At 43.8% G+C, this 22,251-nt stretch overlaps 1 protein-coding gene across 1 annotated transcript in view; it reads right to left on the bottom strand.

The window, feature by feature from the left end:
* LOC130111358 (serine/threonine-protein kinase BRSK2-like) overlaps positions 1-14,000 on the bottom strand; it is a 144,658-nt gene extending 130,658 nt beyond the window's left edge. The window contains exon 1 of the mRNA XM_056278523.1: positions 13,913-14,000. Within this exon, the coding sequence (XP_056134498.1) occupies positions 13,913-14,000 (88 nt within the window). The remainder of the gene's footprint in view (positions 1-13,912) is intronic.
* Between the last annotated feature and the right edge of the window lie 8,251 nt (positions 14,001-22,251).

Below are 22,251 nucleotides of genomic sequence, written 5' to 3' on the forward strand. Positions count from 1 at the left end.
TGTCTGTAGGGACGCCCAACCAAGCCGGAGGTAACACGGGGATTCGAACCGATGATCCCCATGTTGGTAGACAATGGAATAGACCACTGCACTACTCAGATGCCCCAGGCATGCTTAATTTTTTTCATGACTGCCTCATGTAAAGTGAATGGGTCAAAGACTGATATTAGAGACTGGCTCTCCAACATCCAATGGAGTTGAAGCTTTGGAACATGAACAGAATGGGCAGGACATGCAGTCACTTTATCAACTACAAAAAACTACCAGCACACACAAAGAAAAAACAATGAATGACAACGGTCAAGACAATGGCTCTTGTAGCCGCCTTTACTCTTTACAGTGTACAATCATTTATAGAGTGTACACTCTGTGGCGGCCGTCTCTCAAGTCATGTCTTCTTCAATGTGCGATGTCTTGAGCCTTTGTTTTTGTTAAGTTTGAAGCAGTGACTGCTGTAAAAACTACGCTAAAAATCAGTTGTTCATGTGCCGTTCTTTTATTTACTTGTACTTTGACCAGCACGTTGACATGAGCACAATTATGCCGCTCATCTTGTTCTATTCTTCACCACACTTTATTTTTCGACATCCTTTTTTCAGTAGATTATTTGCCGCAAGGTCTCACAGATCATCTCCTCTTCAAACATAATTTTCGCCAAGTTTTTTTTCTCTTTTTGCTCATCTGGCATAGCCATTTCTATTACAAACCTTCTCTTTATTGCCTTTGTTTCCAATGCCTGTGAGAGAATGTAGTAAACATGATTGCTTACTTGCTTTGGTGCCTGATTTGTCTGCATGCCATCTAGTTCACGATGGTGCTATAAGATTTGCTGCATCTACCCAGTAGTATAAATCAACTGCTATGCTGTAGGCACCTACGGCAGGGGCCCCACCATCACCTCAAAAAAAAAAAAAAAAAAAACATAAATGTCACCTTAGACTGACTGAGATAAAAGCAGTGGCCCACAATGAATCCACAAATTGTGTTCGTCCATCCAGTTGCAGGGTCTGTGGAGAGGCGGATGTGGGTCTGACATTTTAGCCAGCACTGGTGGGAGTACGTAGCCCTGCAAGCCTTCACTGATGCAGACTGGATGCTTCACTTTCATATACGACAGCAGACCTGTTATTGCATTTGTGAACAGCTTCACCCCCTGTGAACCCCGCATACCGACTCTGTACCCCGTATCTGTGCCTGCTGTGAACAAATAACCGAGGTCACTTAGAAATGACAAGTGTAATCGAGGCCTTGGATATTAGTTAGGGTTAGGCATACATAGCAACGCACACACAAAGAGAGCCACCCACACAAATATGCACACAGAACCACTCGACAAGAGGCAATAACAAACAAGGGCACACAAGTAGATCAGCTTTAACAAGTAGAGCAGACTGTATTATTTAGGGTTATGGAAGTGCGTATAACAAACAAGTAAATCTTTTTTTTTATGAAAATATGAAGTAAAAACATGGTATTTAATTGTATAGTATATTATCAAATATATGGTTTGCCCTCGCTCTCTGTTGGTCTCTTGATCTGTAATATACATATGCAAATACTACACATGCGCGCGCGCACGCACACACACACACAAACACACACACACACACACATATATATATATATAAGGATCTTAATATTCGGCTACTCATTTGTTGAGCATACCAAGACATTCTGGACAATTCTATGCTTCCAACTTTGTGGGAACAGTTTGGGGAGGGCCCTCTTCTGTTCCAGCATGACTGTGCCCCAGTGCACAAAGCAGGGTCCATTAAGACATGGTTGGGTGAGTTTGGTGTGGAAGAACTTGACTAGCTCACACAGAGCCCTGACCTCAACCCCATCAAACACCTTTGGGATGAACTAGAACGGAGATTGTGAGCCAGGTCTTCTCATCCAACATCAGTGCCTGACCTCACAAATGCTCTTCTGGATGAACGGGCAAAAATTCCCACAGACACACTCCAAAATCTTGTGGAAAGCCTTCCCAGAAGAGTGGACACTGTTATAGCTGCAAAGGGGGGACCAACTCCATATCAATGCCTATGGATTTAGAATGGGATATTATACAAGCTCCTGAAGGTGTAATGGCCAGGTGTCCCAATACTTTTGTACATATAGTGTATCTCCTGCAATTAACTGACTACCCGACTACTTTTTGAGAATAGTTGATAACTACTAAAGTGCAGCAGTCGTGAATGCCCTACAGGATAGAAATGTTTCATCATAGGATAAAGGTGATAACTCAGACTAACTTTGTATTGATTTGAAGTGACCCTTCTCTCAAGGGGGACAAGTGGACCCAAATCATGCCAGAAAAATGTCCCCCACAGCATAACAGAGGCCACGGACCCCGTCATTGTAGTGGTCAAACCAGGGCTGGAAAATATATCAATATTATATCAACACTGTGATATGAGACTAGATATCGTCTGGGATTTTGGATCTTGTAATATGATATGGTGTCAGTGTTGTCTTTTCCTGGCTTTAAAGTCTGCATTACAGTAAAGTAATGTGATTTTCTGAACTTACCAGACTGTTCTAGCTGTTCTATTATTTGCCTTTATCCACTTAATTATTATATAGGCATTATCAAAAATCTGATTGTGTAAATGTTTTGTGAAAGCACCAAGTCATCCACACGATATCGTCACAATATTGATATCAAGGTGTTTGGTCCAAAAATATTGTGATATTTGATTTTGTCCATATCGCCCAGCCCTAGGTCAAACATTCATGGTTTTCTTTTGTCACCCTGCACACACACACACACACACACACACACACACACACACACACACACACACACACACACACACACACACACACACACACACACACACTGTGTGGTAACTAAAGCTTAACAGTAAATTTCAGAAAGTCCCACTGCCTCCAGTGTGGAAAACAGATTCCAAATGGCCCAACTGGAGCACTGTTTAGGTGTGTGTGTGTGTGTGTGTGTGTGTGTGTGTGTGTGTGTGTGTGTGTGTGTGTCACCACAGAAAGGCTGCATCTACTCTCTGCTGTAATGCAGCAACACTGCAGCCTGCTGCCTCCACTCACCGTGGCACACTGCAGGTTACAGAGGTACAGCCCTCCCTAGAAACACTGCGACACAGGACACAAACCCCACAGCAGTGAATGGGATTATAGTGTGTGTGTGTGTGTGTGTGTGTGTGTGTGTGTGTGTGTGTGTGTGTGTGTGTGTGTGTGTGTGTGTGTGTCTACGTACAAAACCAAAGGAATGTGTAATGCATTACCCACCTTCCATGTGTGCCCTTGGGCCAGTTCCATTATGAGGACATATCCTACCATTTGTGATCCCCTCAGCATCAACATGCACACACACACACACACCCACACCCACACACACACAGAAATCTCTGCCTGGGAGTCAAAGTATCTGCCAGCATTACCAGTAAAGTGAGTATAATGGCTGTTTCTTACACCACGTCCCCCCGCCCCTTAATTTGATTATGCCACATGATTGGATGTTTGTGCTGGGGCCAGGGGCTGCGGGCCACGCAGCTCATCCACACATGCTGCTGCTGCTGACAGGCCATCTGGGAGGACGCCTATTCCGCGTCAGGCAGGGGTCCTACCAGAGCCAAAGCCATCTGTGTCGCCCAACGCGCTGATTGTGCGAAAGAGGCCCTGTTGGAGCAAAAAGACACTTAAGAGCTCAAACTGGAATCTGTGCTGGATTGTCACATGCCTCAGCCTGGTAAATTTATTTTATTGAAAATTTTCTGGTAGAGGATATAAATCCTCCACACCAGACTCTACAACTCAAAACAAACAAACCATACAACAAAACAATAACACAATGTATCTTTACGCATGCTCAATAATTCAGGTAAGAAACGTTTCACAAAATGTTTCTCTCAATAAACATTGTGTCCAGATGAACTGATTCACCTCTCTGGGAATACCACAATATAATTATTTAAAATAGCAATAATGTCAAATAATCACAAATCAGCTTACAAATAAGCTTCCAGCTTAAATGACAATGCTAATTAGCAAATGCTCACATCTTGGTAATACTTTGTGTAAAAAGCAGGACAAGCTTCTTTGTCCTTCTGACCTCTGGTCTTTTAAGTACCAAGATGAAATCATTTTTTAACTTTGGGACTAAAGCCATCCTACTATACACTACAGTAGGCAGGATTTTAGAAAGTGGGGAGCTTATTTAGCTATCGCAAACGAGATAGTAAATAGTCCGAGCAAGTAAGAAATGAAGTCAGGGTTTGGCGTGGGCAGAAGGCCGGATCAGAGCGAGGGAGGTAAAGAAGCTCTTCAAATGGTAATTTCCCCTGCTTCACTCCTGGCCGGCATAAGTGCTGACTCAGGGGAAAAGTCCAGATTGCTTTTGGAATGGGATGAAAGAGAGTTAGAGAGTAAGAGAGAGAGGGAGATACAGAGCGAGGGAGCAAGGAGAAGGCGAGAGTAAGAGAGGGAGAGGGAAAAGAGGGATTTGTGCTCAATTTCATTAAGTTTTTGGCTGCAGGAGGAGGCCTGCAGGACCATAAGGGGCTTATCTGGAGCCATAACCCATTCGCGTTTGATTACCGGCTATTGATTGAGGCATTAAATTGGTCCCTGTTGAATATGGCTGCATATGAATTGGGCAGGCAAGCCTGGCTAGCTTGGCTATCAGACCTAACAGGAAAGGGATACAATTGGAGTGGAGATGGTAGATAAGCAATGGACCAGCAAACCAGCAGTCACAATTGGCAAGTGTTAGATAGCCTCACCTGACCTCAATCACAGTGACTTGACTTCTTTGTGCATACTAGCAGCATAAATCGAGGTCAACAGAGCCAACACAGCCAGGAGAAGGTGGATGGTGGTTGCTTCTTCCAGTACACAATGGACTTTTACGCTGCTATGAGAACTTTTGGATTTTTGTCAACTTTGCACGATCCTGTGGACAAAAGCGGTAGCATTTTGCAGAAGAGCAACTTTATTGGCCATAAAGATCTGGATTCACCTTCTGGTAGCTTGTGTATTTGTTTCGAAGAGAAGAGTAGAGTGAGTGAGCAAAGTGAGCGAAAGAGTGAGTGAGTGGTGTTTTTGGAAAACAAATTGCAAGATATAACATACAGCTATGAAGTAAATTATCTCCAATTATGGCTATATATCCTGTCTATGTGCTATAAATTGTTTTGGCATTTTTCGCAGGGAACCTGACCTAGAGATAATCATTTGGAACAATTTGGAAATATTATATAGTAATATCTGATATTATCGATGACAGTCTCATTTGATGTTGTCATACAGAGGCATTAAAATTAAAGTGAGACTGATAAATAATAATTAAAGACCTTCTCGTAGCAGCTTTAAAGGTATTTTGAATACCCCAGTGTTAGCTGTTTTATTAAAAGATAATTCTGGTTTTTTGTAAACTTGGGCCCTATTTTCCCATCATTTGGGGTCTAAATGACTAATAGGGACAAACATTTTTGGAATTGGTTCAGCATTGAGCGAGAAAGCTTCAGCCGGGAACCATGAAACGGGCTGCAATGTAATCTTTGGGGGTAATTGCGTCTATCAAAGTACATGCACTAAATGTGCTTGTTTTTGCTACTCACATGTTCAGATTGTTATTATAAATGTCTGACAACATTATGGAAAGGATCCGTACAGAGATAAATCTTTTTCTTTACATTTCACTTCTTCCGGTCTCTGTTGTAAAATCCCTTTTACTGTTGCTACTATTTGCGCACCGGAGCATGGTTTCAGATATTTACAAATGAAGAAGTCATGCCGAATCTTATCAGAGTCGACCATTTATTTGGGGTAGCATATCCTGACACATAGAGGAACTGCGCAATAATTTATTTCTGAAGTCATGGCTGAATATTTAGCTGATTTTGACAATGTGGATGAGGCATTTGAATCTGATGGCTGCCCGTATTTATTTGAGCCAGAGTATATGGATGAAGAGCTCCTAGAAATTGAAGACAGGAAGAGGAGGGGGGGGGGCAACAGGCAGAGGAGGGTGAACCAGCTTCTTTGGCTAGTAGTAGTCATCGACTGAAACCAGTATTTGGTCACCAGCTTCATATGTGATCGGTGACCACCAATCTTAGGAGAAAGGTTTCATCCCACATCAAATAACTTTGTGGTCTTTATGCAACTTTGCTGTTTAAAAAGATGGCGATAGCCTGCAGTCAGCTGAGACTGACAAAGTCACTTAGATGAGTGATAAAAGCTTTCTCCCACTTTGTGTCCAGATGAACTCACTCAACTTTCTGGGATCACATCCTGATGTGTAATGATGAAGATCGGTTTATGAAACCAGCATATGAATGCATATGCATGGATATGCATGCATATGCATATGAAACTGATAATTGCCCATCGCATATGAAACTGGTGACCAATCACCTGTTTCATTTGATGACTACTACCAGCCTAAGAAGTTGGTTCATCCTCCTCTACCTGTTGCCCCTCTCTCTCTCTCTCCTCACCCCTGCTTCAATTTCTAAAATCTCTTCATCCGTATACTCTGGCTCAAATAAATACGGATGGCCATCGCATTCCAATGCCGCAGCCGCATTGTTGAAATAAGCTAAACATTCAGCCATGACTTCAGAAATAATTATTACTAGCAGTTCTTCTATGTCTCAGGCTATGCTATCTCAAATGAATTACCAGCTCTGATAAGATCTGTTTGACTTCTTTTTGTAAACATCTGAAACCATGCTCCTGCGTGCAAATAGTAGCAACAGTAAAAGGGGTTTTACAACAGGGACAGGAAGAAGTGAAACATAAAGAAAAAGGTCTATCTCTGTACGGATCCTTTCCATAATGTTGTCAGACACTTATAACAATCTAAGCCTCTCAGTGGCAAAAACAAGCACTTTTAGCGGACATATTTTGACGGCACAATTACCCCCAAGGATTACACTGCAGCCCATTTCATGGCTGTCGGCTGAAGCATTCTCGCTCAATACTAAAAAGATTAAAAAAATAGATAAATAAACACCAATTCCAATAAATAAATATCAATTCCAGAAGTTGTTGTCCCTATCAGACCCCAAATGATGGGAAAATAGAGCCCAGGTTTAAAAATACCGGAATTAGCCTTTAAGTCTGACCTCCCAAATATACTGCATTCTTACTGTAGCCAATACCATCTTGAAGCTTGTAGAGCAGTAAAAAAAAAAAAAGTTTTAAAAATCAACCCAATAGTTTGTGTACTATTCCTTACAGCAAAACATTATTTTTCAAACAATTATTCTCTGGGATGAAAACATGGGTTGAGCAGCAATGTAGTAGCATAAAAAGTAGAACTTGGACAATGGCAACATCTGTATGACAACACTGCCACCAGATTGCAGGATGAATTCGTCGGTATCACCATCTCAAGGTGTTGCAATCAGGATGATTAGTGCTGATGACTGCAAGTGATAGAGCCGAGTAGTACTGCTGCTGCCTGCAGGGTTTTAAAAGCCACATTTCCCTCCAACTGATCCATAGAGAGGGCATCAACATTACACTGCGTGCTGTGTGCTCAATACAACTATGGAGGCTAGCTGAGCATGAGTCCTCCAACAGTGCATATGAGCCCTCCCAACCCCCTCCACATAAATGTGCATATAACACAGTATGTGCTATACATCTCCAACAAGGCAAATGGCATCACCACTCCCACAAAAATTAAAAGTGTGTGCATGTACCCTACTGGAGTTGATTAAAGCACTCTCCTGACCACATAATAAACATAACTAACACAATATAACCGATGAGAGATGAATTTAGGACATGAGTGTGTGAATTAGGCAGAGGTAATGAAGCCGGGAGTTTGGGGGGGCTCCACAGACTACAAAAAAATCATTCCTTTATCTACCAGTCTGGGTTAAGAGACACACATGGAGGAGGACTGCCTGCAACATCTGTGTAGAGATGAAACAGGTGTTGCACTGAGAAAGGGAATGGTTGGTTTCTCAGCATCGACATGGATGACCCAGCTCTCAGGGATCAAACACATAACCCTCCTCGTGTCTTCAGGGAAGGCTCTGCTAACACTCTCCGCTTACTGATGACTGGTCAGCCTTTCTAGGGCTCTTTCAGGCATCTTTAGACAGGCTTGAGAAAACAAGTTGTAGCTGGTGAGTGTTGCTGTGCTCAGTTCTATTGGTCACTAAAATGTTCATTTGTGTCAGTTATCAGAATATAAACAAAAACTCCCCACAACCGCTCACAGAGTCAGGGGACTCCCCCGAACACACACACACACATGTACACACACATGTACACAGACATGCTCAGTCCACCTTAGTTCAGCTATCTGAATATTTCAGTGGCACCAGGCTAGCTTGCACCGGGACTTGTTAATGAATGACAGCCACAGGCAATCCTAACCAACAGGAGACTAGTTGTCTGCAAGCTCAAGGCGAGGCAGGAATGAACTAGGACTGCATGCAAGGGTGTATATGTGGTGATCGGAGTTAGAAAGTGAGAGCGAGAGAGCGCGAGACAGCGCGTGTGAGATAAGCAAGCACTAGTTAATTGAATCACACTAACTTCATCTCTGCATTGAGCTGTCGACATGATTAATAGTCTTTGTTCTCTCCGTTCCCACGATATCAAAGATTTTTTTATCTGATCTGAAAAATGGTTTTTTTCTCCTTTCTTTTCTTGCATCGTCAATTCATTTAGCACTTCCAAGAGCAACATCTATTAGAGCTGACTTTCATCCTGATTACCTTCACCATTAATGAACCCACAAAATGCATGGGAACGTAGGCAAAGATACACATGCCTTGTGAGCCGCCTCACCAAAATGGGCCCTGGATGAGGACACTGCCCTTAATGGTGCAACTATTGAAATTGCCAGGACAGCGTCACTGAATTTGATCAATTTAGAAGCCACTCGTAGCTCTTGTTCTCCCACAGTTGAACATGAATAACATATGACTACATGACTTCTTCCACAGCCGCTGGCATTAACGGCTAACTGGCAGACAAGGCTACCGAGCTGAGTTGAGTTGTCTGACCAAGACTCCTCTTTATTTCTGTGTGTGTGTGTGTGTGTGTGTGTGTGTGTGTGTGTGTGTGTGTGTGTGTGTGTGTGTGTGTGTGTGTGTGTTTGTGTCACTCACACTATTTCCTCTTCTGCGTAACTTTCTGTTTTTAATACTTCTCACTCTCTCTTCCTAACTAATTTTCTCTCTCATTGTCTTCCTCAATGACTTGGTCTCTTACTTTATTTCTCTTTCTCTCTCATTCTCCCTCATTAAAAGAATAAGACCTTACAGTTGTCTCTCAAAACCGATTTGTGACTTCCCTGCCACTCTTTTCATCTCTCTTTCATATTAAATGCCAAAGATTCCATTTACATGAAGTTGACAATGGGGGAGGGGTCAAAGTTATAATACCGAACGTGTCCTGCAAGGAGGAGCGGCCGATAATCTTGCAGACAGCATGGCATTAGCTGCAATAAGAAGATGAAATCATTCTGCCGCCCAACAATGACTCATTCAGGCAACAGGGATTCAGACAAACAGGACAGACGGATGCACAAAACGGCAGAATATCAGACAGACAGAATGAAGACAGAATGACAGACGGAAAGACAGAAAGACAGACTAAATGAGTAAAGCAGCAATGTCTGAAGAAAGCGAGCGAGAGAGAGAGCGAGAGAGAGAGAGAGAGAGAGAGAGAGAGAGAGAGAGAGAGAGAGAGAGAGAGAGAGAGAGAGAGAGAGAGAGAGAGAGAGAGAGAGAGAGAGAGAGAGAGAGAGAGAGAGAGAGAGACCTGAAGAGTGATTGGAGGTAGTTTCTCTGTGTTTAATAGCTCAGGCAAAGCCCCCAGGCTGAGTAGAGGGGCCAGAGAGATCCAGAACGTGCATACCTTCAACCAGCCACAGAAGACAGCATACCTCTGGTTACCATAGAAACCAACCCCTCAGCTGAGGAGCACAGAAAGAGTGAAAGAGTGGGCAAAAGAAATATAACGTATGGGAAATTGCATGAGAGAGCAAAAGAGAGAGAGACAGAAAGAGAGAGGGGGGGGGGATAGAGAGAGAGAAACCAGGCTACCCATAATTTTATTAGGCTCCTCCTACTGAGAACCCCTCGCAATAGGGCCATATTGGTGTGTTTTATAACACGGTAATATTTTCCAACGCTTGCCAGTGTACTGATCATATCTGCTCCGTTTTCTGAACATGCTTGAGAGAAAACTTTGCTGGGCAAGGTAGAAAGACACTCAGAAAAAGAAAAAGGAGATGTATAAGTTTCTTTAAAGTGGTTTTATTTTTTGTTTTTTGTAACGACAGCCTCAGAGTGACACCCCGCCCAAAAACAGACTAACCATGCACAGCAGGGACACACCAGGGGCAACGCCAAACATACACAGATACGCATAAAACACATCAGCACATTGCATGCTATACATAAACGTATGCACACAAACAGCCACACAGGCAGAGCAGGATCACTACCACCTGCAACCTGCTGATAACAAAGCTGTATTTCAACCACCTAAAGGCAACCATCTGGGATGCTACCCCCCCCCACCCCACCCCCACCCCTATTGGCTTCCCTCCGCTACCCATGCCACAACCCTCCTCTATGGGGGCCTAGGGACCACGGTCTTTAAGATGTTTCACGTCAATAACATGACACTCTCATTATAACACTGCAGGGACGCACACATTATGCATATATACACACACACACACACACACACACACACACACACACACACACACACACACACACACACACACACACACACACACACACACACAATCTGTCATTACAGGATATGGACAAATCAGGGGATGATGTCATTCACATGGATGGTTAGAGCACTAGCCACCTCGTCAGCAACCAAGCACTGAGGATATAACAACCCCATCAGCCAGAGAGCACGGTCCAAAAACAAAACAAAAAAAAGTTGTTAGCAGGGGAAAACTGCAGCAAGAACAGAGATTGAAAGAATGACAAGTAGAGAGCAGCGAAAGAGGAGAGCGGGATGTGTGAAGATTGGTGGCTGCAGTCTTACTGTGATCTCCGAGAAGGAAGAGAACGGCCATTGTCAACTGAGATGAGAGATGAAACCATGACAACTGTCCCCACTATTGGCCAACACTTAGCAAATGAGCACTGAGTGGAGCCTGGGAGAACTGGGTAAAAAGGAGACTTCACCCCCCACCCACCACACACAAACACATGAAAACACACTAATTGTCCCAAGTCAGCACAGCCAGACACCTCTCACCACTCAACTTCAACCTTCCCACTGAAAACATGTCAGTGGGAATGTTGTGGGAAGATTTTGTTTGATTATTATTTTTAGGAACAGCATCCTGGTGCAAAAAACAGCCATTTGCCTTAGGGTTGTTTTTTTTTTGACACAAGAAATGTGCTCAGTTTTGCTTTGAGTCTCTGCTACCAAACCTTTAGCAAGTGTGAAAAGTTCTACATGTAATTTCCTGAGGTATAGTCTAACATGTCTAGTAAATATCAGTAGGTGTTGCTGAATGGTGCTGATTGAAATAAAGAAAATACCCACTGACAGATTTCAGCACTTAATAAAACGCAGTGGCTGGGCCGGCTGAGTGTTTTGTTTTTTTTTTGTTACTTGAGGGCCCCCAAAGACTTGACTGGCACTCGCAGTCATCAGCAAATCATGCAGTGATCGCAACAAACTCAGAACCACTGAGGGCATTTGAAAGTAGATGCTGGCAAATGTGCAGGGCATCTTCCACCCTTCTGTTTGAATTTTCTTGTCATCTCTATTTTGATTTTTGGTTATTCATGTTGTAGAATAGAGCTCAGCTCTTGGGCAGAAATTACAAATTTACATAATATTTCCTACCAAATATTAGCTATGGAACCAGTCAACTTCCTCTAGAAGGTTACCCCTAGAGCAGTCTACATTTCTTCACATGCACTCATAAAAAAAACAGATACACATAAACACACACATGCAGTCACACACACATTTGTGCAACCACACACACACATATACAAATGCGCCTGTGGAGGAGGCTAATGACATACGGGCTTCCCTCTCTGCCAGCACAGCACTGAAGCCTTCTATTCATAATAACCAGCCGTCAACAAGCCACTTCATTCCTCCTAAAGGTTGCACATCAGTCGGCACGCACACACACACACACACATGCACACACATCCAAGCAGAGGGTGAGAGAGAGTGATAAGAAGAACGATAGGGACAGGAAGCGTGACAGAAATAGAGATGAGACAAAAGTGAGAGAACAAGCTGGGAAAAGTGAGAGAGTGAGAGAAAAGGAGTAAAGAACGTGAGTGGGTGAGAGTACACTAGCATTAATACTTGCAGCTCAGTTCCACTTTAGACTCGTTTCTGGATGTGAAGTCAGAGTGGACGCTGCAACCCTGAGGGCAGCACAGAGAACAGATGACACAAGCAATGTGCACATGTCCAGCACTAAGACAGCGAGCCATCCAGCCAGCCAGAGGTAGCTGAACACTACAGCCTTCAGCGATACAGGGAAGGGGATTGAGTGATGGTGGTAGGATGGATGGTGGCTTGCTGTGGTCAACAGTCAGAGTCAGGCGAGGAGATGGGTGGGAAGGGACTGAGGTTGTTGGTTGTGCTGTCAGTTGCAGGTATGAAGACCTTCTCAGTATGGCAACGCTAATATGCAGCAGTGGGTATGGTGGTTCTGTGGAAATGGAATTATCAAATGTTTGTTTTCCCCAATGTATGACAATGTGTGTGTGTGTGTGTGTGTGTGTGTGTGTGTGTGTACTTGTACTTCTACCTTTGTGAAGACCAATTTGAGTGAGGAAATTTTTGCAAGGTGAGGACATTTTGGCCAGTCCTCACTTCTTTAAGGGTCTATTTTAGGTTTAGGACTTGGGTTTTAGGGTTAACATTAGAATTAGAATTAGAATTAGGTTAAAGTTAGGCAAGGGTTAGGGTTAGGGTAAAGGGTTAGGGAATAGATGTAGTCAATGAGGGATCCTCACAAGGACAGAAGTACAAGAATGTACTTGTGTGTGTGTGTGTGTGTGTGTGTGTGTGTGTGTGTGTGTGGGTGTGTGGGTGGGTGGGTGCACCTGTATGTGTCGGTATAACGTGCATTGATGTCGGTCTACATGCATCAGCTAAATAACAAAAGTGTGTTTTATTAATATGATGAAATTGATGCACGCTTTATCAACATGAAAATAGCCTTCGCAGCAGAGGATTTTACAATTTAACTCCCACTTGCTAATTTGGTCGGGTGTGACTAGCCTCTAGAACTGGCAATACTAGCGCGCTGTATGACCATACCCACCTTACCCGTCCAAGGGAGGGTATAAAAGATTTCGGTACACTGCACCAACGGAGCAAATATGATGAAATAAGTCGTGGTCGTGTGGCTGCTGCAGATGCAATGACTTATCAGAGGCGATAAATTTGGTGCTGTCACTGCTGGAGCCGAACAACCCCCCAAAAAAACTAGACGAATGCTTGTAGTGCAGCATCATCGCCTGCCCTGCCTAGTTTTGCAGAGATCCCTCAAAGCAGAGCGGGCCCATGTGATAGATACCATAAATATAACATAATTATGAACCGCGACAACGTAAGGGAAAACACAACACACAACATTGTGGACCCATTTCCGTCGACCTCTGCCTGACAACAAGGATTAAAGGCACACTACCATCATCATCATCATCATCATCATCAAAGCATGATTTCATGAAACCCCATTCCATGCATGCGAAGTGGCGTCATCTGAATTCTCTGCACCCACACACATTTCTTAGCTTGCAATTTCTATCAATGGATTAACAATATGCAGCGTGGCCCCAAACGTCCACGGCAAACCGACCCAAAGTGGCTCTGATAATAGCGGGTGTCCACCGGAGTCACCGGCAGAAACGCGGCGTTTAGGGGGAGGCAGAAGAGGACTAACCTGTCTGTCCTTTGCCGAGCGTCTTCTCCAAGCGATACGGTCCCACATAGTTGGCATAATGACCGCTGTTGTCCTTGCCCGATGACATATTAGCGCGGAACTGTCAACGGCTAGCACGGGGAGTGGATAGGCTAAAGGAGAAGAAAATGAAAAAAGAAAAAAGGACGTGTTTGAGGACCAAGAAGCCGCTACTCCACGGCGTCTGTCTCTCTCGGCGCAGATGGTCGGCGAAAACGCTCGTCCGTCTCTCTCGCTCTCTCTCGCTCTCTCTCTCTCCGTCCCTCTCTATAGCAGTTCTCTCTCTTCTCCGCGTTCACCCCCTTCTCAGTTCGCTGCTCAAAATGTGTTTTTCAGTCTGGATAACATGACGGAGTCTTCTTCTTTTCTCCCGTGTTTGCACAGTGGAGGAGCGAGGGGTGGCGTCCAGCCCGTCGGCCGAAAACTGATGGGACAGCATTTAGTGCTGACCGACCCTGTCGCGCATCGGCTCCGAGGATGGCGCATGCGCACACCGCAGGGTTTTGACTGGATCCAGGTAGCATCGACAGCGGGAGATGAGAGGATGTCACTGTGGACTCTGAAACCTAAATTCGACTAATACTTGACTACAAATTTGCCCTATAATTAGTTGAATGCCGCTTTTTAAAAAAATGCATTTGACGCCTTGGGTAAGGGAGACCTAACTTACTCTCCCTGACCAAAACTGGGCAAATCATGGTGGTTTTAGCTTTCCTCTTGTCCCACCATAAAATGTGTTCTGAGATGTAATTTTGTTTACACAAACTATACTGTTAATTAGAGTAACGGATGAAGCGGGTTTTTTTTACAATCTCTTATAGGCCTATCTGAATGTGTGTGTGTGGGGGTGGGGGGTGGGTGGGGGGGGTGAGCTGGATGAAGTGGGTTGGTTTGGGTACTTTCACTTGATTAAACCAGTGGTTGGTCCATAGCTTACGCCACAGTGATGACGACCGTCTATCTATCTCATCACTTCTCAACAACAAAGGCCTTTGACCCAGCTTGCTCAGTGGCAGATGGGGCCCCCCAACCACCACCCCTCCTCTCCCTCCCTCCTCTCTGCCCCCCTCCTCTGCCTCATCCCTAACAAAGAGAGGGGCCTCGGCTGCACTGCAGGATATGTTGTCACGAGAGAGCTTTCACTGAGAGTGGTCCCTATTAATTAATGTCTAGCCCCGCCCCCTCTCCCAGCCATCGATAGTCTCGCAGCATTGGAGGTTCTGACCGCAAACAGAGCTCAATCATGTGTTTTGTTTTGTTTTTTATTTTTACTTAAAATGATGTCACAGGTCATTCATCCATCCACAGTGCAGCCAGTCTGATATTTGTCATCTGACTCCATGATGGCTTGTGCTGCTTGACAGTAGCTGTGTGAAAGAAGCTAACGGTAGATATTACACTCAGGTCGTCAAAGTCTCCTCCTTGTAGAAGAAACCGACGCACCCGCTCGTTCCACTGTGAAGGTGTCACAGCAAATGCTGCGGCCCACGACAGTCAAAGCACGGAGTAGACGACATGAAAGGAGTTTGAGGCAAGTGCAACCTGCTGTATTAGCCTATGATGGTTTGTTGACTGAAATCTCAAAGGCTTCTAGTGCTTCTTCTGAGGAATCAGTGTTGGTTATGCTGGATGTTTTGGTTATAGACGGCAAAATGCTGCCCTTTTACTCATCCCACGATACGATCTGTCTCTCTCCTCGCTCCCTTCTCACTTGCTTTCTCTTTCTGTCTCTTTATTTTGTCCCTGTTACCCCAGTTCTCTCGCACAACTCTCTCATCTAGCCAATGCAGCCCCCCCAAACACACACACGCGCGCACACTCACACACACACAAGAACAAAGACACCTGTCTGAAGAAGCCATTAGCACCAGAGTCAAACAGCATTTCAGCTATCAATGCAACAGAATCACACACAGACACAAACCTCTACTTTTTGTCTAACCTGTATAGACAAGTAAACTGTCACCAGTAAGCCATGTATATATATCCAAAGCCCTTTTCCTTTTTCTCCATTAACATTTTTACTGAGTAGCTTTTTTTATCAGCGGACATGTGTAGTCAAAGTGTCACATAACCGTCTTCAAATTTATTGTTCATGTCCATGCTTGTATGTAGTTTAGTTGGTGACACACTTCAGTAGTACTAGCGTGAGAGGTAGACATGAATATTGTAGGAGGGGCACAGAATGCATCCTTCACTTTTGGCTACATTTATGGAATAGAAGCTTAGCCTGCAGTCTATTTCTGCATTAGTCAGCTCTATTGTGACTGTCTTGCCAGCAGAGAAGGATAATGCTCTGCTGTACACACACATACACACACACAAGCGTGTGCGCGCGCGCATGCACACACACACACACACACACACTCATTCAAACTATTCTCAAACATTTCAAGTCAAAGAAGCCAAAAGAGAGAACATCTCTTCTGACAGTAGAATGGTGAAGAGGCATGTGACTCAGTGAGAGTCAGATAAAATGAGGACAAAGGAGGCGTCCCATACTACATAAGGAAGGTTCAAAAGCTGTTTAAAAGAAATACACTCAAATCTGCTGAACTTTCTTGGATCCCAATCCTACCTGCCTTCCGTGAACAGTATATACACTGATTAGCCAAAATATTAAAACCACTGACAGGTGAAGTGACGAAGGTTAGCCCGTCTGGTCCGATCCCACAGAAGAGCTTCTGTAACTCAAATTGCTGAAAAAGTTAATGCTAGCTATGATAGACGGGTGTCAAAACACAGTGCATCACAGCTTGCTGCGTTGGGGCTGTGTAGCTGCAGACTGGTCAGAGTGTCCATGATGACCCCTGTCCACCGCCAAAAGCCCCTACAATGGGCATGTGAGCATCAGAACTGGACCATGGAGCAGTGGAAGAAGGTGGCCTGGTCTGATGTGAGTCATTTACCTGGGGAAGAGATGGCACCAGGATACACTATGGGAAGCAGGCAAGCCAGCAGAGGCAGTGTGATGCTCTGGACAAAGTTCTGCCGGGAAACCTTGAGTCCTGGCATTGATGTGGATGTTACTTTGACATGTACCACCTACCTAAATATTGTTGCAGACCAGGTACACCCCATCATGATAATGGGATTCGCTGATGGCAGTGGTCTCTTTAAGCAGGATAATGTGCCCTGGCAAACTGCACACATTGTTCAGGAATGGTTTGAGGAACATGACAAAGAGTTCAAGGTGTTGCCTTGGCCTCCAAATTCCCCAGACCTCAATCCGACTGAGCATCTGTGGGATGTGCCGGAAAAACAAGTCCAATCCATGGATGCCCCACCTTGCAATGTGCAGGACTTAAAGGATCTGCTACTAACATCTTGGTGCCAGATACCAGAGGACACTTTCAGAGGTCTTGTGGAGTCCATGGTTCAGCAGGTCAGAGCTGTTTTGGTGGCACGAGGGGGACCTACCCAATATTAGGCAGGTGGTTTTAATGTTTTGGCTCATCTGTGTAACTCAAGAGTGTATGAAGAGCACATGTTTGACTGGAATATTTGTTTCCATCAGCATGAAGCAGATGAGACCATCATATTTAATTTCATTCCTTCACATGAGACAAATGGATTTGGATCCTTTCTCAGGTTGTTTTCACTAAACTCAACATTGAATGGTGTCTGTAATTACCGCCTAGCTAGACATTAGATGGTTTATTTCAAACAAATACTATCTTGTACATGAATGCACTTTATCACTAGCTTCATTTTCATTTGGATTTATAACCAGTTTAATGCTGGATAATTTCATTTGAACATACACATACCTCACAATGACTGCATAAAGTTGAACAAAAAGAACACAATTAAGTGTTAAATTACAGATAAAATGAATGCTGACATTCTGCATTTCTCTTTGGCATATGCAGCAAACATTGTTTTCACTGATGGGATGATAATCCTGGCATTTGCTTATCCTCTGAGAACAAAGAGAAAGTGTTGTTCTCCATGTGAAAGGGGACCTGTTTTAGCATGGCTTCCTCATCCTTGAGACATGTCCATAGAAAAGAAGATGAAGACTCCAAATCACTGCTAGAGTGTCATACAGGCTTAGTGGCTCAGTGAACACAAGGGTCTACTACTGTTCATTCAGCCCCGGAGCTTCTTGTGGCCAACTACTGTTTGCCCAGCATGACTTCTTTTCTTAAGATTTAGTGGTCTTATACTGATTTCAAGTCTAGTGACACCTTGGGGAACATGGTCGCCTGCGGGGTGAGTACTTTGAGAAGGGAGCTGGTGGGTGTATGAGACCGATAGTTTGATAGGTACCCCATTGTCCCCATGGCGGAAATTATTTTCCACAGTCAGTGCACGCTGCACGGAAACATAGCAGATAGAGACACAACAGACAGAAACACAGCAAACATCATAAACCCACCCAGTAGACCCCCACCTCGTTCACATAGCCAACAGGCCAGATTCACATAAGCACTCAACACAGGTGCACCAACATAATAAACTCTTTTTATGTCAACATTGTAAAACATGATCAGTACGAGGTGACTAGATTGTAAACTATGTTTTTTCAGTACCCCGAGTATAAAGGGACAAAACTTATGCTATTTACCTACCTATGCTTCACCATGCTTACTGTGGTGGTGTGTGTGTGTGTGTGTGTGTGTGTGTGTGTGTGTGTGTGTGTGTGTGTGTGTGTGTGTGTATATATATCGTGTATATTGTGTGTGTTGATATTCCGCTCCTCATTAATTGAGCACTCACAACACCACTGACGGTTTCAGAAAGAAAAAAAAAAATATATATATATATACACACTATGCACTGTTTCCCTATTACTTATATACTCATTAAGTTTCAATTATTTCACTATAACGTCTTCATTAATTGTATATAATCATTGATACATTCTGTATGTACAATGTACGGAATGTAATTTTGATTGTACAGTCTTCTGGGTCTAAATTTTGATTTAGGGCTGTACAAATGAATCTGACTTAACTTGGCTATGCTGGTGGAGGCCCTTTTGCACGTGTAATTGTTGTGTGTGTGTGGGGGGGGGGTGTAGGGGGTGTGGCATAGAGAGACATCTGCATTACCACACCTCCACAGAGCATAAACCAAAGGTCATCAGCATCATCTTGTGTGTTTCATCCTCCGAACCCTCAGCTGCTCTGTTCCAATGTGATAATAGCCATCATGGCACAAATCCCTCACAGTCTTGTTTGTGTAGGATGGTGCTTTAGAAGAACGTGATATCTCACTGACATGATTGGACCCCATGTGTACATCCATCCATCCATCCTTTATCCTTGCTTAATCCAATTCAGGGTCACAGGGCAGAGGTGAAGCCTAACCTAGGAGGCAGAAGGTAGGAAATCACACTGAATAGGCCTTCAGTCTTTTTGGGTACATATATAATCATAAACTATTCATTCTTACAGGCAATTTAGAGACCCCAGTCCACCCATTATGCATGTCTTTGGGCTGTGTGAGGAAACCAGAGCACTTGAAGGAGACCCATGTAAACATGTGTGTGTGTGGGGGGGGCATGCAAACACTGCATATAAGGGGTGGGCTCTAACCAATAACACTGTGATATGACAGTGCTAAGCAGTAAAAACCCATGCTGCCCCCTGATTGACATTCACAACACAAAACACCCATCCGGATGTGTTTAGTATTACTGCCTGCTGGACTGCAGCATAACAATAGCTTTTCCAGGCACATATTGTTAGCAATTAAATGGGAATGTAGTGCTAGACATGCAGTTCAGTGATAATTACAAAACTGCTAATTTAAAGTATGGCTCTGCAAATCCATTCAGATTAAATCCCTGCAATTAAATTGGCAAGAGACTATAATCACAGACAATAATTACAACACGCTGCCCTGCATTTTATCTGGCTTCCTGTTTGTGTCCCACACTGATTTGTATTTGCTCTCCTTGTACTCAGATTTTAGGGATACAGTACATTGACACTGAAGAACACACTTATCCTGGTTCTGAATGTGTTCTTGTGCAACTTTTCACAAACTTTTCTTAACCTTAACCTTCATGACCTCTCCGAAACCCTTGAACCCTCTCTGATACCTGAGTAAAACATATTGTTTGAAGACATTTGTTATAAAGTATAAAATCTCACCTTTGTGTTGTTTGGCTTGTCTAACTAAGTCTGTGCATCTGTCAGTATGGACACTCCTCTTCTTCTCCTACACCTCTTAACTGTTCACCGGAAAAATATTCACCTGAGCTTACTTGTCCGTTATCACCATTGACATCATAGTGGACGAAATGAAAACACTTCCTTAAAAAAGGGAACAAAGGGAAATAAAGAAAAGTCTCTCTAGCCTCTTTAAGTGTTCTTCTATGGATTCAGAAAATTGGTTGTAGAAGAACAAGGGCATCCTTATAGACAGGTGCATTTGACAGGAGACTTGAACAAGCCACACAACAGTGAGATTTTCTACTTTTTTAACAAATATTTTCAAACTACATTTCTTGAGTAACAGAAACGGGTTAAAAGATTTTAGGATCAGATTGGCAAATTTCGGAAGCGAAAGCTTACCTAGCAAAATTAGTTTTCCAGGAAATAGTCTATGCATTTCCATGGGACTTGCACCCACACAGAAGTTTGTGCTTGTCTCAAATGGAGCTGCTGCAGCACCAACTTTTAAAAATGCTGCTCTTGTGCACGTGTGTGCGTGTTTGTGCAGACATGCATACAAGCATGCATGTTTCTGCAAGACAATAACTGACTTGTCTGGAAGCGTGGAGGAATATGAAAAATAGAATATGGTCTGTCCCTCTTTTTCTCTTTCTGTCAGTCTTTGTGGTTTGTTCCTGCCTCTTTCCTAATAGGGAGAAAAGACAGTTAAAAAATCTTTTTAAAAAATCCCCTGTAGTGAGGCTGTGCTGAACCTGTTTTCAGAGCATAAGCCTGCTGTAAGAACTTTACCTAGATTTAGACCACTACCAGCAGCATCCATAGAAAGTCTTTCGGTTTTAGCTGTATTTCTGCCCATCTGATAAGCTCACTGTCTAAATAAAGCCATCAAATCTCACATAGTGTATAAAGCTTTGGATGGACAGCTGAACCGCTGACAACCTCAGGCACTTCACTCCTTAGACAGTAAGGATACCAATGGTTATAATGCCAAGTTGTCAAATAGCTAACCAGGAGGAAGGCAGTAGCTGTGGTGCTCCCCATTGAGTTGATACTGTCAGACCTGATTGCTTTAGCCTGAGGTGGGCCCTTGGTCAAGGCCCTGTTCTGGCAGTATCTATAGGTTTGAGGAAACTGGGTGACAGGTCATTTTACTCTCTGTCACCCAAGTGATGTTGCTGTGGGCAGCGGCTGCCACTCTCGGTGAGAGGTATCCAGACAAATGACTCCGACTTGACCCCTGCTGATCAAACAGGAAAGGGTAAGGCTGCCTACTGAGGCCTCTGTGGTTGTGGTAACAACTGGCTTGCAGGTCATTTCTTTAGGTTGCAGCATTTGTAACACGATACTGAAACAAACCTACAGCAATCTCTTTGAAACTGAATATCTGTCTTTAACATGCCAAAGTCTATTTTTGTGTTCGCAGGGCAGATGTGACCACTTGTGAAGCTGTAACTATAATTAGCAGCTGGCAAGCAGGCAGCGGGCAGCTGTTTGTCCCCCCCCCCAACATACACCACATCCCCATCCCCCCAAATCCCTCTTGTCCACACTGTCTGGCATTGTCGTGGAAACAGGAGAGCAGGTGGATGGGAACATAATCACTGAGTCTATCATCTTGGTGACAGGGAGCTGGATGAATTTCACTTCCATTTACTAGTCCAGAGTCAAGGTAAAAAATTGCCAACTTCAATTTTCTTCTCAGATGTGCCTTGATAATTTTGATGTAAGAGAATGAAGAAATTATGTATAGAGTTGAGGGTGAGTGTATGAGGGTGAGACACACAACACTGTCTTGGCTTATTGTCTCTTCACACAGCATATTGCATGTAGAAGACTGCCACCCAGTGGTTTATTCTAAACAAACCTCTCTCTCTCTCTCTCTCTTCTCTCTCTCTCTCTCTCTCTCTCTCTCTCTCTCTCTCTCTCTCTCTCTCTCTCTCTCTCTCTCTCTCTCTCTCTCTCTCTCTCTCTCTCTCTCTCTCTCTCTCTCTCTCTCTCTCTCTCTCTCTCTCTCTCTCTCTCTCTCTCTCTCTTGCACACACACACACACACAAACATCTGCATCTGGAAAGCAAGTTTCATGCTCAAAAGCCATTAACAGTCCCTGTGTTTTGTTTGTTTAATCGTGTGTGTGTGTGTGTGTGTGTGTGTGTGTGTGTGTGTGTGTGTGTGTGTGTGGATGCGTTTTTTTCA

This window comes from Lampris incognitus, chromosome 4 (genome assembly GCF_029633865.1).
Source record: "Lampris incognitus isolate fLamInc1 chromosome 4, fLamInc1.hap2, whole genome shotgun sequence".
Taxonomy (NCBI): Eukaryota; Metazoa; Chordata; class Actinopteri; order Lampriformes; family Lampridae; genus Lampris; species Lampris incognitus.